This window comes from Pseudorca crassidens, chromosome Y, assembly GCF_039906515.1.
Source record: "Pseudorca crassidens isolate mPseCra1 chromosome Y, mPseCra1.hap1, whole genome shotgun sequence".
Classification (NCBI taxonomy): Eukaryota; Metazoa; Chordata; class Mammalia; order Artiodactyla; family Delphinidae; genus Pseudorca; species Pseudorca crassidens.
In genome coordinates, this window is record NC_090318.1 from 5,108,062 (window position 1) to 5,127,605 (window position 19,544).

At 46.9% G+C, this 19,544-nt stretch overlaps 2 protein-coding genes across 5 annotated transcripts in view; one reads left to right on the top strand and one right to left on the bottom strand.

The window, feature by feature from the left end:
• The window catches only part of LOC137217867 (pseudouridine-5'-phosphatase-like), a 129,252-nt gene extending 127,773 nt beyond the window's left edge, over positions 1-1,479 (bottom strand). For both annotated transcript variants that reach the window (XM_067724865.1, XM_067724864.1), the window contains exon 1: positions 1,251-1,479. In XM_067724865.1, the coding sequence (XP_067580966.1) occupies positions 1,251-1,464 (214 nt within the window). In that variant the 5' untranslated portion in view covers positions 1,465-1,479. The remainder of the gene's footprint in view (positions 1-1,250) is intronic.
• The window catches only part of LOC137217866 (steryl-sulfatase-like), a 184,922-nt gene continuing 165,947 nt past the window's right edge, over positions 570-19,544 (top strand). For 2 of the 3 annotated variants that reach the window (XM_067724861.1, XM_067724858.1), the window contains exon 1: positions 570-856. Coding sequence is in view for 2 of the 3 variants with exons in the window: in XM_067724858.1 (XP_067580959.1) it covers positions 843-856 (14 nt within the window). In the remaining variant the exon portion in view is untranslated. The remainder of the gene's footprint in view (positions 857-19,544) is intronic. The other variant, XM_067724863.1, reaches the window with a different exon arrangement.

Here is a 19,544-nt window from a genome sequence, read left to right on the forward strand (position 1 = left end):
ATATTTAGAATCAGATCGATCTGGAATCATTTCTCAGTTCTGTTCCTTATTAGCTGTGTGACCTTGGGCAAGTCACTTTACCTCTCTGAGTGGTGCCGATTTTGTTTTTAATTAGTCAGGGCAAACATCTCCTCCCACCTTGCAGGATTTTATGAGAGGCAGCACTGATGTATGCACACCTCCACCAGGTTAGTAGCCTACGTAAAGCATGCAGACATTTTTAAAGTCCTATGAAGCCCTCCGGAGACAATGAGGTCAGAACACGTTTCCTAACCCTGTAACACCGGGTAGTGTCATGAAACATACGCCCAAGCTGTAAGGCAGAGCTCAGAGCAGTTCTCTGTTGAGTTATAAACGCAGCGTTTTCTACGAATTCTACTTGAATTTGCCTCGGTGGGTAAGTTCACGCCTACCACCATCGACTACGGGGCTGTTCGGCGCACACAAGATTGTTAACCGCTCAAAGCCACAGCACGGGTGTGCACCTCTAACTCCCCGGCACTTGGGTGAAAATGTAGATTCTGATTGGGCAGCTGTAGGGTGGGGACTCGGGCTCTGCACTGCAAAACTGCTGCTCCCCGGTGATGTCCCTGCTGGGAGTCACTCGGACCAGCCAGACCGCTGAGCAGGACTCCGCCGCCGCCTCCGCGCTACAGATACTTGGGTGTGGAGCAGTCACGGTGGCGTGGAGCCGTCCTGTGCACTGCGAGAGGTTCCGCCGCATCCCAGCCGCTACCCTCTGGACGCCAGCAAACTCCCACCCTCCAGCTAGGCTGCCCCAAACGCCTCCAGACGCCGGCAGAGGCCCCCAAATCGGCGGGTAGAGGACGCTGCCCTGTAGGATGCTACGAGCAAGGTGCGTGCACCTCTGGGCAAGCCTGCAGTGATCCTAGAAGCCGGGGTGCAGACAGGGAAATGGAGGCCCGGCTGCGCGCGCAGCGCCCGCGGCCCCCAAGGCCCAACGCCAACCTCCCGCCCGCGCGGTGGTCCCCTAGCACCGCGCCCTCACGCGCCGCCCCCCACGCACTCCGTCCCCACGCGCGGCGCGGCCGCCGGAAGTAAGTGCCCCGGGCGCCGTCGACGCCTCAGCCAGGAGCGCGGCCGGCCTGACGTGGGCCCCGCACCCCCGCCGCCCGCCAGCCTGGGGACCCCGCACACCGCCCCGCCGCGGCTCACGCCCCTGAGAGCCTGTGCCCCCCGCCCGTGTCCTCCCAGACAGCCCTCGCGGGAGGCGGCCGCAGGCTACTCACCCAGAAGGAGGCCGTCCAGGTCAAAAAGCAGGTGGGTGACGGGACGCAGCGGGGGCAAGGGCGCCGCCATTGTGCCGCCGTCTCGGCCGAGTGGGGGCGGGGAAGAGGCGCGCGCACACGCGCTCCGGGCCTCCCCCGCGCGCCCCGAGCCGTGCTGCGCACGCGCGGCCCCTGGTCTCCTCGCGCCCGCGCCCCCCGGGACGCTCTCGCGCATGCGCGTTCGGGCAAGCCCCGTGAGCCCCGAGCTGCTCTGCGCACGCGCGCCTCAAGCGTCCCAGCGCGGTCTCTCAAAAATCGCGCGCCCTGAGCCTCCGCCGCCCGGCGCTCGCCTGCGGCTGGCCTCCTTCCGAGGCTCCTGGAATACGCGACTGGAGCCGCTCCCGCGCGCTCTGGGCCTCGCCGGCATGTTCTGCGCACGCGCGCCGAGGACGGTCACCCCAGCTGTCGCCGCCGCCGTGGTACGCGCGGGCGCGACAAGTTTGCCCGCATCCTCCACCACCACCACCACCACCACCACCACCACCCCCCGCCCACGCTCACTTCATACCCGTAAACGGGCTGGGATGCTGAGTCAAAGGGCCGAGCAGAGCCGAGTTCCTAATCTGGGTGCCAATGCCTGGCTCGAATTTGGAAAGGGCATGAGGAAGGAGGGAGGGCGTGGAGGGACGACGGCGCATGGGGTTGATGGAAAGCGTGCATAGATGCTCAGGTTGGCATCCTTGAGAGCCACCAAGTAAATGGGTAGCCAGGTGGCCTTAGTTACGGGGTCCCCGGTGGCTTCGTCCCCGCCCGGAGCGCCCCTCCCTGGATGCCTGGCAGGTTTCCGTTTCAGTTTTGCCCGCCCGGCTCCCTGCGTGCCTCGTAGGGCGCACGCGCAGTGGCGCGCGACTCCCCATCCTTTGCGCCTGTATCCCCCGAGCATCCCTGGCTGGTCCATTCTCCCAGAGCAACCCCCCGCCGAAGTCTGATAGGAAAGGGCCGAAATAATAAGACGTTTTAAAATGCCTTGCCGTTTTTGCCTTTATGTCTCATCTGTCTTGGATTGCTATGTGTTTTCTTTTTTTCCCCCAAACTTTCTGAAGGCAACCTGCAAAGCATTCTTTTTTTTCGACCACTCTCAGGAATACTTTCCCACACCCCCGTTTCTATTTAGTGTTAGTTGGCATTGCATATGCATGTTTAAGCATAAAGATAGGATCTTTCAAGAAGCAGAAATAAGAACGTTTCAGAGACTTTAAAATCTGAGCGTTGTGTTTCTGGTGAAGTGCGTAAACTGCACTCGGAGGCACCTGAGTTCAGCAAATGTATCAACAATAAGCAGTAAACCTCTGTGCCTTCGTTTCCTCGTGTGTAAAACCGGGGTGTTAAATGACGCAAGGCAGGTCAAGCTGTTGGAACTGGCAAATAGTATATGCTCAATTCATTTATGTCTTTTTAGAGCTGTCGCTGTGAGACACATTCCCTGTTTTTACTCCAATCATGATTTCCCATTGAGGACCCTGGATCTAAGAGAAGGCAGTTCATCATCCAGTTAGTGGAGGGACTGTGACCCAAATGTGCTAGGCTCCTGTATCAAAGCACCACAGACCGGGTAGTCTCAACAACAGGAAGGTATTGCCTCAAGCCAGAAGTCCAAGATCGGGGGTCAGCAGGGTTAACGCCTTTTGAGGAAAGGATTGGTTCCAGGCCTCTCTGCTTGGCTTGCACACAGTGGCCTTATTCCTCTATCTCATCATATTGTGTTTTCTCTATGCATCTATTTCTGTGTCTAAATCTCCCCTTTTTATAAGGACATTAGTCATATAGGATTGCCACCCAGACTCATGACTACATTCTAAGTTCATTACATATGTCAAGACCCTGTCTTCAAGTAAGGTCACACTCTGAGGTACTATGGGTTAGGACTCCTACACTATTTTTTTTTATTTTTGAGGGGGACACCATTCAACCTGCAAAAGATTTGTTCCACAAACATCGAGCACATACTGTGTGTCCATGCTCACCTACTGGAACCTTTAGAATTCTTCCTCTCAGTTTCTTTCCATTTTTGGAAACAAATGGACACACAAAGGAGAGAGTTCTTTTTCTCTCCCATGGTAACAATGTTGCATCTGTTCATTGCTTAGATAAAAGGAGCATTTTTATTTATTTATTTATTTTGTGCAGGTTTTTTTTCTGACAAATTGATTAAGATATAATTCACATACCACACAAATCAGCCATGTAAGAGTGTACATTTTAATGACTTTTAATAGTCACAAAGGTGTGCATCCTTCCCCATAATATGTCAATGCTGCTCTCTCACTTCATCCCAGCTTCCCCTTCCACTGCCCCATGCTCTCAAGTCTGCTTTCTACGTCTGCATCTTTATTCCTGCCCTGCCACTTTTTTATTCATCAGTACTGCTTTTTTAAATCGCATATATATGCATTAAGATACAGTATTTGTTCTTCTCTTTCTGACTTACTTCACTCTGTATGACAGACTCTAGATCCATCCATGTCTCTACAAATAACTCAATTTCGTTTCTTTTTATGGCTGAGTAATATTCCATTGTATATATGTACCACATCTTCTTTATCCATTCATCTGTTGGTGGACAATTACGTTGCTTCAGTGTCCTGGCTATGGTAAATAGTGCTGCCATGAACATTGTGGTATGTGACTCTTTTTGAATTATGGTTTTCTCAGGGTATAGGCCCAGTAGTGGGATTGCTGGGTCATATGGTAGTTCTATTTTTAGTTTTTTAAAGAACCTCCCTACTGTTCTCCACAGTGGCTGTATCAATTTACACTCCCACCAACAGTGCAGGAGGGTTCCCTTTTCTCCACACCCTCTTCAGCATTTATTGTTTGTAGATTTTTTGATGATGGCCATTCTGACCAGTGTGAGATGATACCTCATTGTGGTTTTGATTTGCATTTCTCTAATGATTAGTGATGTTGAGCATCTTTTCATGTATTTGTTGGCCATCTGTATGTCTTCTTTGGAGAAATGTCTATTTATGTCTTCCACCCATTTTTGGATTGCACTGTTTGTTTTTGTGATGTTGAGCTGCATGAGTTGCTTGTATAATTTGGAGATTAATCCTTTGTCAGTTGCTTCATTTGCAAATATTTTCTCCCATTCTGAGGGTTGTCTTTTGGTCTTATGGTTTCCTTTGCTGTGCAAAAGCTTTTACGTTTCATTAGGTCCCATTTGTTTATTTTTGTTTTTATTTCCCTTACTCTAGGAGGTGGGTCACAAAGGATCTTGCTGTGATTTATGTCATAGAGTGTTCTGCCTATGTTTTCCTCTAAGAGTTTGATAGTGTCTGGCCTTACATTTAGGTCTTTAATCCATTTGGAGTTTATTTTTGTGTATGGTGTTAGGGAGTGTTCTAATTTCATTCTTTTACATGTACCTGTCCTGTTTTCCCAGCACCACTTATTGAAGAGGCTGTCTTTTCTCGATTGTATATTCTTGCCTCCTTTATCAAATATAAGGTGACCATATGTGCGTGGGTTTACCTCTGGGCTTTCTATCCTGTTCCGTTGATCTATATTTCTGTGTTTGTGCCACTACTGTACTGTGTTGATTACTGTAGGTTTGTAGTATAGTCTGGAATCAGGGAGCCTGATTCCTCCAGCTCCGTTTTTCTTTCTCAAGATTGCTTTGGTTATTCGGGGTCTTTTGTGTTTCCATACAAATTGTGAAATTTTTTGTTCTAGTTCTGTGAAAAATGCCATTGGTAATTTGATAGGGATTGCACTGAATCTGTAGATTGCTGTAGTTTGTATAGTCATTTTCACAATAGTGATTCTTCCGATCCAAGAACATGGTATATCTTTCCACCTGTTTGTATCATCTTTGATTTGTTTCATCAGTATCTTATAGTTTTCTGAGTACAGGTCTTTTGCCTCCTTAGGTACGTTTACTCCTAGGTATTTTATTCTTTTTGTTGTGATGGTAAATGGGATTGTTTCCTTAATCTCTCTTTCTGATCTTTCATTGTTAGTGTGTAGGAATGCAACAGATTTCTGTGCATTAATTTTGTATCCTGCAACCTTACCAAATTCACTGATTAGCTCTAGTAGTTTTCTGGTAGCATCTTTAGGATTTTCTATGTATAGTATCATGTCATCTGCAAGCAGTGACAGTTTTACTTCTTCTTTTCCAATCTGTATTCCTTTTATTTCTTTTTCTTCTCTGATTGCTGCAGCTAGGACTTCCAATACTGTATTGAATAAGAGTGGTGAGAGTGGACATCCTTGTCTTGTTCCTGATCTTAGAAGAACTTCCTTCATTGTTTCACCATTGAGAATGATGTTTGCTGTGAGTTTGTCATATATGGCTTTTATTATATTGAGGTAGATTCCCTTATGCCCACTTTCTGGAGAGTTTTTATCATAAATGGGTGTTGGATTTTGTCAAAAGCTTTTTCAGCATCTATTGAGATAATCGTATGGATTTTATTCTTCAATTTGTTTATATGGTATATCACATTGATTGTTTTGCGTATACTGAAGAATCCTTGCATCCCTGGGATAAATCCCTCTTGATCATTGTGTATGATCCTTTTAATGTGTTTTTGGATTCTGTTTACTAGTATTTTGTTGAGGATTTGTGCATTTGTGTTCATCAGTGATATTGGTCTATAATTTCCTTTTTTTGTGATGTCTTTGTCTGGTTTTGGTATCAGGGTGATGGTGGTGTCGTAGAACAAGTTTGGGAGTATTCCTCCCTCCACAGTTTTTTAGAAGAGTTTGAGAAGGACAGGTGTTAACTCTTCTGTAAATGTTTGATAGAATTTGCCTGTGAAGCCATCTGGTCCTGGACTTTTGTTTGTTGGAAGATTTTAAATTACAGTTTCCACTTCATTACCTGTAATTGCTCTGCCTATATTTTCTAATTCTTCCTGGTTCAATCTTGGAAGGTTGTACTCTTCTAAGAATTTTTCCATTTCTTCCAGGTTTTCCAATTTATTTGCATATAGTTGCTTGTAGTAGTCTCTTACGATCTTTTGTATTTCTGCGGTGTCAGTTGTAATCTCTCCTTTTTAATTTCTAATTTTACTAATTTGAGTCCTCTTCCTTTTTTTCTTGATGAGTCTGGCTAAAGGTTGATCAATTTTGTTTATCTTCACAGAGAACCAGCTTTTAGTTTTGATTGATCTTTGCTGTTGTTTCCTTCATTTCTTTTTCATTTATTTCTGATCTGATCTTTATGATTTCTTTCCTTCTGTTAACTTTGGGTTTTCTTTGTTCTTCTTTTTCTAGTTGCTTCAGGTATAAGGTTAGATTGTTTATTTGAGATTTTTCTTGTTTCTTGAGGTGAGCATGAATTTTATGAATTTCTCTCTTAGAAATGCTTTTGCTGCATCCTGTAGGTTTTGGATCGTCATGTTTCTGTTGTCACTTTTTTCTAGGTATTTTCTGATTTATTCTTTGATTTCTTCAGTGATCTCTTCATTATTTAGCAGTGCACTGTTTAGCCTTCATGTATTTGTGTGTTTCACTGTTTTTTTCCCCCCAGTAATTAATTTCTAGCCTCAGAGCTTTGTGGTCAGAAAAGTTGCTTGATACGATTTCAGTTTTCTTAAATTTTCCAAGGCTTGATTTGTGACCCAAGATGTGATCTATCCTGGAGAACGTTCCTTGTGCACTTGAGAAAAAATTGTGTTCTTCCACTTTCAGGTGGAATGTCCTAGAAATATCAATTAAGTCTATCTGGTCTATTGTGTCATTTAAAGCTTGTGTTGCCTTATTTATTTTCTGTCTGGATGATCTGTCCATTGGTGTAAGTGGGGTGTTAAAGTCCCCCAATATTATTGTGTTACTCTCGATTTCTCCTTTTACAGCTGTTAGCATTTGCCTTATGTATTGAGGTGCTCCTATGTTGGGTGTATAAATATTTACAATTGTTATGTTTTCTTGTTGGATTGATCCCGTGATCATTATGTAGTGTCCTTGCTTACCTCTTGTAACAGTCTTTATTTTAAAGTCTGTTTTATCTGATATGAGTATTGCTATGCCAGCTTTCTTGTGATTTCCATTTGCATGGAATATCTTTTTCCATCCCCTCACTTTCAGTCTGTATATGTCCCTAGGTCTGAAGTGGGTGTCTTGTAGACAGCATATATAAGGGTCTTGTTTTTGTATCCATTCAGCCAGTCTGTGTTTTTTTAAATTTATTATTTATTTTTGGCTGTGTTGGGTCTTTGTTGCTGCATGCGGGCTTTCTCTAGTTGCAGCGAGCGGGGGCTACTCTTCATTGCAGTGTGCGGGCTTCTCATTGCGGTGGCTTCTCTTGGTGCGGTGCACAGGCTCTAGGCGCGTGGGCTTCAGTAGCTGTGGCACGCGGGCTCAGTAGTTGTGGCGCACGGGCCCAGTTGCTCTGCGGCATGTGGGATCCTCCCGGATCAGGGCTCGAACCTGTGTCCCCTGCATTGGCAGACAGACTCTTAACCACTGCACCACCAGGGAAGCCCCTAGTCTGTGTTTTTTGATTGGAGCATTTAATCCATTTACATTCAAGGTGATTATCGATATGTATGTTCCTATTACCGTTTTCTTAATTGATTTGGGTTTGTTTTTGTGCGTCTTTTTCTTCTCTTGTGTTTCCCACTTAGAGAAGTTCTTTTAGTATTTGTTGTAGAGCTGGTTTGGTGGTGCTGAATTCTTGTAGCTTTTGCTTGTCGGTAAAGCTTTTGATTTCTCCATCGAATCTGAATGAGATCCTTGCTGGGTACAGTAATCTTTGTTGTAGGTGTTTCCCTTTCATCACTTTAAATATGTCCTGCTACTGCCTTCTGGCTTGCAGAGTTTCTCCTGAAAGATCAGCTGTTTACCTTATGGGGATTCCCTTGTATGTTATTTGTTGCTTTTCCCTTGCTGCTTTTAATATGTTTTCTTTGTATTTAATTGTTGACAGTTTGATTAATATGTCTTGGCGTATTTCTCCTTGGATTTATCCTGATGGGACTCTCTGTGCTTCCTGGACTTGATTAACTATTTCCTTTCCCATATTAGGGAAGTTTTCAACTATAATCTCTTCAAATATTTTCTCAGTCCCTTTCTTTTTTCTCTTCTTCTGGGACCCCTGTATACTTCGAATGTTGGTGCGTTTGATGTTTTCCCGGAGGTCTCTGAGGCTGTCCTCAATTCTCTTCACTCTTTTTTCTTTATTCTGCTCCCTGGCAGTTATTCCCACCGTTTTATCTTCCAGCTCACTTATCTGCTCTTCTGCCTCAGTAATTCTGCTATGGATTCCCTCTAGAGTATTTTTAATTTCAGTTTTTGTGTTGTTCATCACTGTTTGTCTGCTCTTTAGTTCTTCTAGGTACTTGTTAAAAGTTTCTTGTATTTTCTCCATTCTGTTTCCGAGATTTGGGATCATCTTCACTATCATTATTCCGAATTCTTTTTCAGGTAGGTTGCTTATTTTGTCTTCATTTATTTGGTTTTGTAGGTTTTTACCTTACTCCTTTGCCTGTAACATATTCTTTTGTAGTTTCGTTTTTGGTTTTTGGTTTTTTTTGATGTGTGGGGCTGTATTCCTGTCTTACTGGTTGTTTGGTCTGAGGTATCCAGCACTGGAGTTTGCAGGCAGCTGGATAGAGCCGGGTCATGGTGCCAAGATGAGGACATCCAGGAGGCCTCACTCTGACTGATATTCCCTGGGGTCTCAGGTTCTTTATTAGTCCAGTGGTTTGGACTTGGAGCTCCCACCACAGGAGCTCAGGCCCAACCTCCATCCTGGGAACCAAGATCCCGCAAACTGCACCGTGTCACAAAAAAAAAAAAAAAAAAAGTAAAAAGAGAAAAAGGAGCAGTACAATAACAAAGAACAAAATACAAAATAAAATTAGAAAGATAAAAAATATATTAGGAAAAATAAAAATATAATTGAAACATTTGCAGCAGTAAAAAACAAAACCTCAATAGAAAAAAGAAAAAAAAACGGGGGGTGGGGGGGACAAGCCAAAAGGAGCAGAACAATAACAAAGTATAAAGAATAAAATAAAATTATAAAAATAAAAGATTTTGGACTTCCCTGGTGGTGCAGTGGTTAAGCATCCGACTGCCAATGCAGGGGACAAGGGTTCAAGCCCTGGTCCAGGAAGATCCCACATGCTGTGGAGCAACTAAGCCTGTGTGCAACAACTGCTGAGCCTGTACTCTAGAGCCCGCGAGCCACAACTACTGAGCCCACGTGCCAGAACTACTGAAGCCTGCGCACCTAGAACCCATGCTCTGCAACAAGAGAAGGCACAGCAATGAGAAGCCCGTGCACTGCGACGAAGAGTAGCCCCCACTCACCCCAACTAGAGAAAGCCCGCACACAGCAATGAAGACCCAATGCAGACAAAACAAAATTAATTAATTAATTTAAAAAAAATTTAAAAAGGAAAAGATTTATTAGAAAAAATAAAAATATAAATGAATCAACAACAATGAATCAACAAAGTAAAACGAAACCCCAATCTAAAAGAGGAAAAAAGCAAAAAAACCCCAAAAGCCTTGGCTATGGGGGCAGAGTTGAGGCAGGGGTGGAACTTAGGCAGGGGTGGAGTTCAGGGTGCGGCGGGGCCTCTGCTCAGGACCTGCGCGGAAGGGGAGAGGCAGCACGTGGAAAGGAGGGCCTCTGGAGTGGAGTTCGGGAGTTTCAGGGTCCGGCCCTGGGTGGGTGTGTGTAGGTCGGGTTAGGTCCGGCACGTTGGAGGGGGTCTCGGAGGGGGGTCTCCGAGTGTAGAGGTGGGGCCCTGGGTGGGGTGCAGGGGCGGGGCTTGGGCTCTGAGTGGCAGGAGGGAGGCTCCCAGGGCAGAGGACTAGGCCCAGTAGCCCAACAGGCTTCCCGGTGCCCAAGTGGACAGGGACAGTGCTGGCTGCATTCCCTTCCGTTCCTCTGCGCCCCCCCTCCCCCAGGGTCTCCCCCATCCCCGCTGGACCCCTAAACAAAGAAGGAACTTTGGTTCCTTCTTTGTAGGAACTCCTCCACTCCCCCAGCCGCCCCTCAGGGGGTGCCGGTCCCTGAGGGCCGGCCTTTACTTTTGCTCCCCCTTCCCTCCCTCCCTCTCCCTCAGGACCCTCGTGGCTGGAGGGGGCCTAGGTGGGCAGAGCATCAGGCCCGGGATCTCAGCATGTTCCTGGGGGCCCAAGTGGGCAGGGGAAACCTGGCCACACTCCCTTCTGATCCTCTGCCCTCCCAGTGATTCCCCAATTTCCCCCTTCGGGCAAGGGATCCCTTCACCTCCCCCAGCCACCCCTCAGGGCGCCAGTCCCCTCCCGCCTTCACTTCTCTTCCCCCCTCACTTCTCCTCACCCCCCACGTCCTACCCAGTCGCTGGGGGTTCCTGCCGTCCCCTTAGGTGTCCGCGGCCCCCCGCCGGTGCCTGGTAGGTGCCCTAGTTGCGCGGAGACGCGAATTCTGCGTCCTCCTGGTCCAGTCCGCCATTGTGACTCCGCCCCCTAAAAGGAGTATTTTTTTAAAGGGGAAAAAAAAAGCCTCCAACGCCAGGGTGAAGGATTGGAAACAGCAGGGATAATGCAGGAGATCTCCATGTTAGAAAAAGTTGGCTTCTTAGAAGGAGCTTAGGGAGTTGCCTGGGTTTTGAAGCTTCCTAAAGATTTGCTGCAAAAATAAGCAAACACATAGATACAGGTGATGAAGGCATCACATGTCCTGGTACAGACATCCTTGGAGAGCGTCCCCCTTGCCCTGGTGCCGTGGCTGCAACACTGGGCATATCTGGGTGGACAATCCAGTTTGTTCACTTCCAGGAACCAAGGTGCTGGCAGTGGGTTCTCCCTTCACAGCGGCTAAGCTGACAAAATCTCATGGCAGTTGTGGAAGAGATGCATTGGGGAACTTCTCCCACAAGGCGTGAAAACATGGCTCAGGTGATTTTTTTTTAAGTATTATTTTCCGCACTCTTCAGAAACATCTCTTGTACACGATGGAAGATGCCTTTCGCTTCAAAACAACAACAACAACAAGAAAACTGAATAATGCTTCTTTGTCACAAGGTAGATTAAAAAAAAATGAAAATGTGTTCTATTAAAGTCGTTTCTACACAGGTCACTAGGTCCTGTTTAGCTGTTCATAATTCTCCTAACAGCCAGAGATGGATACACACAGAACTTCTACGAAGAGGGAGGATGGCTTTCTTTCCATGAATTACATTTTATTTTTGCAAAATTGTCTTTTCCCTGTGGCACGATAGCTTACTTTTCCTGACGACTTTAAAATGCAACCCAGACAATCCAGTAAACTGTAATACGATGGTGTCGAAAGCTCATGTCTGATGGCACAAATAAAAAGACGATCCTTTCCCACACAATGTGTAAACTTACACATGCCATTTATTGTAAAAGAAAACATATATATACACATACGTATATATGCCACTCTCTGTACAGTCCTGACTCATTTCAGCTTCCTTATTTTGCTGTCTTGGTTCTTCCGTCTATGTGTTTGCTTTGTGTGCTGCATTTCGAAAGCTGCTTAGAGCCCAGGTTATCTTTGGAAGCAGTCCCAGGCCTGCAGTTTGCGCTCAGCAGCCCTGATTTCCTTCCCTAGCTCCGTCTACCCTGGTCCTAGGATGTGTGAAATTCACGACTGATGCCTGTCTTGCAGGTTACACTTGCAAAGCCCCACAGCGCTTGACCTGAGTCTCAAAGGGCTGTGTTGATTCAAGACCCGAGGAACATTTGGGGCTGCTGGTGGCAGGACCAGTTGGGCTTTGCGGTGAGCTTGGAGATGCCAGGACGCCTTCTCCAGTTGCAAGGGTTCCATGCTGAACTTTCCTTGAGCTGCAGTACTCACATGGGAACAGCTTGAAATTTTAAGGTGCAGGGGACGGGGGACAGACATCAAAGTACTGGTGTCTTGAGTGAAACTTTGACACTCTTTATATATCCATACAATGGCATACCTGTTATATATATAATATATATTTTAGATATGTATATTTACTTGTATTCCTTATGTATGGATGGATATAAATATACAGAAAGTATATCCATCCATACATAAGGTATATGCATATATAAAGTGTAAATATACATAAACATATATATTCTTTCTATTTAATAAGATCAAACTCTAAACAGCACACAATAATAAAAACTTAAGCACTCATGACCTCTTAGGTAAGTGCTAAGGGTAGTTGTCTGTCAGTTTCAGAGACTTGTAAAATTCCTTGTTGGTGGTGAGAGACACTTAACTAAGAAATTGTGTTAGGCAGCGTGGGCTGCTCTAACAAGGTATCGACCGGGCTGCTTAAACAACAGACGTTTAGTTCTCACTGTTCTGGAAGCTGGAAGTCTGAGATCAGGGGACCGGCAGACTTCAGTTCCTGAGGAAAGACTGCTTCTTGGTTCCTGGATGACTGCCTTCTCTCTGTGTCCTCAGATGGGGTAGGAAGATGGGGGTGGACGTCTGGTGTCTATTCTTTTTTTTTTTTAAAGAAGATGTTGGGGGTAGGAGTTTATTTATTTATTTATTTATTTATTTATTTTTGGCTGTGTTGGGTCTTCGTTTCTGTGCGAGGGCTTTCTCTAGTTGTGGCAAGTGGGGGCCACTCTTCATCGCGGTGCGCGGGACTCTCACTGTCGCGGCCTCTCTTGTTGCGGAGCACAGGCTCCAGATGCGCAGGCTCAGTGGTTGTGGCTCATGGGCCTAGTCGCTCCGCGGCATGTGGGATCCTCCCAGACCAGGGCTCGAACCCGTGTCCCCTGCATTAGCAGGCAGATTCTCAACCACTGCGCCACCAGGGAAGCCCTGGTGTCTATTCTTATAAGGACATTATACTTACCATGGGGGCTCCACCGTCATGACCTCATCTAAACCTAATTACTGCCCTGTGAGTTATAAGAAATACATGTTTGGTCTTTGTTCCATTTCAGGCAGCTCCTAAAACCTTTGGAATTTCCTAAGTGAGGAAAGAGATCAAGGTGTCTTTTGTTATGTTAAGGAGGTGACTTTTGCAAAGCCCCTAAGTGTGAGGACATATTGCCAGGGGAACCAGTTGTCTGATTAGAGGGTTGGAAGGTTCAGTTTCACCCCCAACTCTGAGGAGGGGAGAGAGTCTGGAGGTTGAATCTATCGTACATGGCCAATGATATAATCAATATGCCCAGGTAATGACGCCTCCATAAAAGCCCCGGGTTTGGAGCTTCTGGGTGGGTGAACCCGTGGAGGTGCTGGGAGGGTTATGCCCTAAAGACGGCATGGAAGCTCCGTGCCCCTTCCCCATACCTGCCCTGTGCATCTCTTCCAACTGGCTGTTCCGGAGTCATGTCCTTTTATAATAAAGCAGTAAACAGGAAAGTAAGGTGTTTCCCTGAGTTCTGTGAGCCACTGCAGCAAATTAATCAAACCTGAGGAGCCGGTTGTAGGAACCTCTTATCTAAAACTGGTTGGTCACGTGCACAGGTGACAACCTGGACTTTTGATTGATGTCTTAAGGCGTGTGGGCAGGGGGAGGTGTTCAGTGGAGGGAGGCGACTTTGTGGGATGGAGCCCTTACCCTGTGGGATCTGAAGCTATCTCCGGGTAGATAGGTCAGAGTTGAGCTGAACTGTAGCACACACCACTGGTGTTGGAGAATTGCTTCCTGGGGTCAGAAAACTCTGGAATTGGAATTGATATCAGAAGTAAACTCCCATGGCCCTAATGTATAGCACAGGGAACTATATTCAATATCCTCTGGTAAACCATAATGGAAAAGAATATGAAAAAGAATGTATAGATGTATAACTGAGTCACTTTGCTGTACAGCAGAAATTAACACGGCATTGTAAATCAACTGTACTTCAATTAAAAATAAATTTGAAAAAAAAAAAAGAAGTAAACTCCCAAAGATTCCAAATACCGTCTCATTGGGGGTTGGGGCTTCAAGCTATGAATTTTAGGGGGACACAGACATTTAGTCCATCGTAGAATATTATCTTTTATTTTGTTCTTTAAAAAATTGATAACCAGGTCTTTTACTTACTTCTGTCCTATGTCGAGTGACCCGGCTGTCCTGGCATTCCTACAACTTTACCACTTTCGCGCTGAAAGCCCTGCATCACAGGAGCCTTTCAGCCACAGGCTCATGGGGACCCTTTGCCAGCCTTCCTCAGCTGCCACCTGCGGTAAGGTGCAGTTAGAATATGATCGAGCCCACGGCCTCAATAAGGTAGAGAAAGGGTGACAGGCGTGAGCCCGCCTCGCCTGGCATTTAAAGCAAGGTGACTTTGTGGTTGGGCTGGTGACTGAAGCAGACGTTCCTGTTAACAGCCATGTGGACGTGCCTGTGAGGACCGGAAATGCAGGTCATCCTGCAGACCTCTGGCCTCAGGGTCCACGTGGGCCGATGTTCTCTCCCAGGCGTGGCACCACAGGTGGCCTTTAGGGCGAAACAGCAGGCTCGCCAAGGAGAGTTTGCAGGTGACCACACAGCCTTAGCACATAGGAAGGGATGCAAAGAGATAAGTGTTGAACTGAGGTTTTAGAACCTACAGAAGTCACTCGCCCATGTACCTTTAGTTCAGGGTTTTCCCCCTTGGCATTATATATATTGGGGGCAGGAAGGTCGTTATGGGCTGAATCGTGTCCTCCAAAATTCAGTGCTGAAGCCCGAGCCAGACACCAGGACCTCAGAATGGGACTGTATTTGGAGATCTTTAAAGAGGGGATGAAGGTAAAATGAGGTCATTAGGGTGGGCCCTGATAGGATTGGTGTTCTTATAAGAAGAGGAGATCAGGACACAGACACACACACAGGGACGACCACTTGAGGACACAGGGAGGAGATGGCCGTCTGCACGCCCAGGAGAGAGGCCTCAGGAGGAAGCAGTTCTGCAGACACCTAGATCTCAGACTTCCAGCCTCCAGGACAGGGAGGGAATAAATGTCTGTTGCTTAAGCCATCCAGCCTGTGGTACTTTATTATGGAAGCCCTACCAAAATAATGCAATAATTTTCATTGGGGGGTGGGGAGAAGGGGTGTTTCTGTGCATTGCAGTATATTTAGCAACCTCCCTTGCCTCTACCCACAAGATGCCAGTAGCAAGCACCTCCTGTCTGTCTGTCTTATCTATCTATCCATTCTTCTGTCTATGCATCCATCTATCCATCCATCCATCTATCCATTCCTCTATCTATCTGTCTGTCCATCTATCTTTATTTCTGTTTGTACATACGCACATGCACACATGTATATGGACTCATATGTATATGGAATCCCAGTAGCCTAATGGACCAGGAAAGCAGGGTGATAGCTCAGAGGTTCTGCCCTGTGTATGCAGTCACCTTCCCCATGTCCCTTGACTCCAAGAATTCATGACCCAATTCAAGAGCTCTCTGTCCTGGATTCAAGAAGGATTTAAAAAAAAAAAAGAACATACTCCTTGTAAAGCTAAAACATTTCACCGATTCATTTTGACAGCATCTTCCTGACAACAGCATGCTCATCGCTACTTAGAAAATGTGTCCTTTCTCGCTTTTAAGACACAGTTAAGTGTGCTGCTAATTAACACTTTCCTTATAGACACCAGATAAGTAAGCGACAGTCACTTGCCACGGTCTCTCAGCTCCTCAAGGAGCTAGGGTCTGTCTGTCTGGTGGCCAGTCTGCTGTAGCCGCCATCCATAATCTGCCTCTACCCCATCCTCGTTTTCATATCTGTGAGGTGCGAGTCCCATCCAGCGGAGATTGGGGGTAGGTTGGGCTCGGGCCTGGTGCTCTCTGCAGCCGTCTGTGGACAGGTACCTGCAGTCTGTGCTCTTCTCCAGCCACGGGGGGCTCACAAGCCTTGCCCGCACCCTCCAGCCCAAGGAGATAGGCTTCTGCATCACATTCAGGTTGAGGATGGACCCAAGGGGACACCTTTCCTGATGATGCTGGGAAATCAAAAGCTCTGGCTTCCATAGGTAGCTGGCAAGGGAGTGGGGACCAGGGGATGTGGTCCCCTCCTCCCAACTGTTTCCCCCAAGCCCCAGGAACTCCAGAAGGGAGGCCTAACGTGGATGGCTGCATCTGCCTCTCGTGGCGTTTTCCTCCAGGATGCTGTTAGTATTTTGCGGGAAGGTCATTAGTCTTGACCTCCTTTGCGGTCAGAGTACCACCTGGAGGACCTGCCTTCAAGAGAGGAGCCCCGTTTAGTGCTCACAGTGGTAGACGGCAAAAGTGGTCCACAGACCCACGGCATCAGCGCCATCTGGGACCTTGCCAAAGATGCGGACCCCCAGGTGCCACCCGGCCCTCCTAAATCAGCATCTGCATTTCACCCAGGTCCCCAAGAGGTCTAGGCCACTGACCCTCCCCTCCTGGGGCATGAAGGACACTTCGTGGTGGTGTGCAGGCATGTGAGAACCTCGACGTGTGAGGATTTTATGTAGAAAACAGGAAATCAGTTAAGCCTTACTAGCATTTATTGTGTGTGTGGATCCTGGCCAGTGATCTCCATGGGGGATGGTCGTGTGTCCCTGTGGGTCCTCCAGCTGTCTAGCGAGGAGAGTGTGGAAAGACATCCATGCCCCAGATCGATTTATTTGATTTCAGCATGATGCAATGTGCATATTAGCGTGAAGCATATTTACAGCTTTTTAAACATTTTTATTGAAGCATAGTTGACTTACAATATTATATAAGTACAGCTTTCATTACTTAACTTTTAAACCAACCTTCAGGAAATGGACAGAGTTCTTAAAGTCCTACAGAAGGAGTAAAATGCAGGTTCAGGTTCTTAAAATGCAGGTTCAGGTTCCGGCATGAGCTTTGTAGCATTCACTGATAAGGGAAAACATGTTTGCTAACACACACAGCGTTCGCACCTAAGTCGATAGCACTGTGCAAAATCACACGTATGGACCGAGGCTGCATGGTCAGCCATGGGGGCAGTGAGGTGCATGGTTGAACCGTACGCTGTTTCAGAATTCCCTCTGGCGCCCAGACCCTATGACCATGGACACCGGAGGGAGGGGCCTGAGGCTCCCCCCTACCTGCCCCTCGGGAGCGCTGCTCACCGCTAGGACTCATGATGCCTCTACTGAGTTCTCTTGCCCTCCCTCTTTCCTTCCTCCTGTTGCAGGAAGGGGACCCTTCCAGGGCCTGAGAGTGAGCTCTTGTCTAACATTCAGAAATGAATCGTCCGAGGAGACACACGTGCTGACAAAGCCGGAGACTCTATTGGGAAGGGGCGCCCGGCTGGAGAGCAGGAGGGTGAGGGGACCCAGGAGAACTGCTCTGCCACGTGGCTCGCGGTCTCGGGTTTTATGGTGATGGGGTTAGTTTCTGGGTTGTCTCTGGCCAATCGTTCTGACTCAGGGTCCTTCCTGATGGTGCGCGCATCGGTCAGCCAAGGTGGATTCCCCGAGAAGGATTCCGGGAGGTTGGTAGGACCTGTGGACTCCTCTCTCCTTTTGACCCTTCCCAAATTCTTCCAGTTGGTGGTAACTTGTCAATTCCGTGTTCCTTACCAGGACCTCCTGTTCTAAGAGAACTCATGCCAGTGGCTACTCTCGGGCCCGGCCAGGGCGGGAGGTTTCGGTCCGTGGTTCCCCTGACTCTCCCTTCTCTCCTTGCTCCCTCCCTCTCCCTCTGTCTCCCGCTCTTCTTCCCCTCCTGATTTTTGGGTGTGGCTGAATCCTCTGGCCTACCCCTTGCCTCCAGGACCTGTTAGGGGTGGTGGTGTCCACAGCAGACGTGCCCGGGCATCTGGGTCCCTTCCGTCTCCTTCCCAGATTCACAGGAGGGGTGCCCAGGGCCCTGCATGCCGAGTCTCTTGTCCCCAGGGCAGAGTCACTGCGCGGTCTCCCTGGCACAGGGGCTACTTCAGATGACACCGCTGGCTTATCAGAAGGGCCTTGATTCCACGTGACGTCTTAGCAAGCCTGTCTGTTCTCAGAAACACGTACTCAAGGCAGATAAGGAGAGCCTCCAGGAAAGAGCGATGAGCAGTTCCGGGTTCAAAGTGGCTTTTTTGTTTCCTAACAACTGCAGTAATTGCCCCCAGCCTTCAGAGGACTGGAACACGCTCACTGCTTTAGAAACATCTCTTAGTTCATTCTCTCTATGACAGAGGCAGGTGATGTAATTATCCTTATCCACGGGTCAGACAGCAGAAACAGGGAGGGTGTATCTTGCTGCCTCTCAAGGAACCCACAGGCAGCATTATCTATTTCTATATTCTTCTCTGTGTTTTTAAAGTTTCTTATACTGAGGGTAATCAAAACCACATCCCTAATAGACGACTAATGTGAAAATTAACTACATTCATGATTCTATCTATCCATCCATCCATCTGTCCTGGAGACAACCAACAAAAAACTGTAAGAAAAAAGGAAAAAGAAAGGTCGAAAAAAATACACCAGGAGAAACATTTTTGTTTTTTATTTCTACCATTTGAATGGAAACCCATAATGGCAACAGCAGTCGTGTCCGACTGTGACCGTATTTATTTGAGCGCCTCTTAGCCCAGCCAGGCCCAGAGAAGCAGGTTTTATCCTGTTCAGCCTGACCAAGCGAACTCCAGTTAAACAAAGAGCAGGGGGGAGTGGAAAGTGGGCTCCTGGCCACCTCCTCTCCCTCCCCAAGATGACACAACCCTGGCAGAAACAATGCACCTTGCATCATCCCTCTGAAATCCACAAGCCACATGTCACTCAAAATGCTTCGTACCTGAGGTCAAGGATACTTTTCTCATTTTTTTTTTTTAACCTAGCATTTCCCAAGCACATCACACATACTCTTTAACAAGAAAGTAGTATCTGTTAACTTCCCATTGGGTTGCATCGCTGCCCCTCCACCATCATGCTTTTAAAAGTGCCAGACTACTGGTGTGCTTGGGGTCCACTGGGACCCTCCAGCTCTCTCTAAATACCAGCTGTCCTGAAGCAGTCATTTAGTACAAACTTTGGATCTGGGCAATTCATTGTGATACCCAGAGCATTGAAATACAAGTAAATTTACGTATTAAATTGTACGGAAAGAGAATCTGAAGTACCTGTAAGAGTGAAGATTTAAGAATCATAAGAGGAATGGGATATGTGTGTGTATGTGTGTGTGTGTAGACATGCATACACATTTATGTTATATATGTAAATAATCGAGTTGTCTGTGTGATTTTAAACTTGAGGAACCGTCTTTACATAAAATTTAAAGGTATTTAACTTATAAAGACACACATTCTTATATGTTATGTATTACATACAAATAATGTGTGTGTGTGTTTAAGAAACTTAAGAGGAAACGTCATTACATATCATTTAAACATACTTAATTTGCATACATCATATATTATAAGTAACTAGACGTGTGTGTTG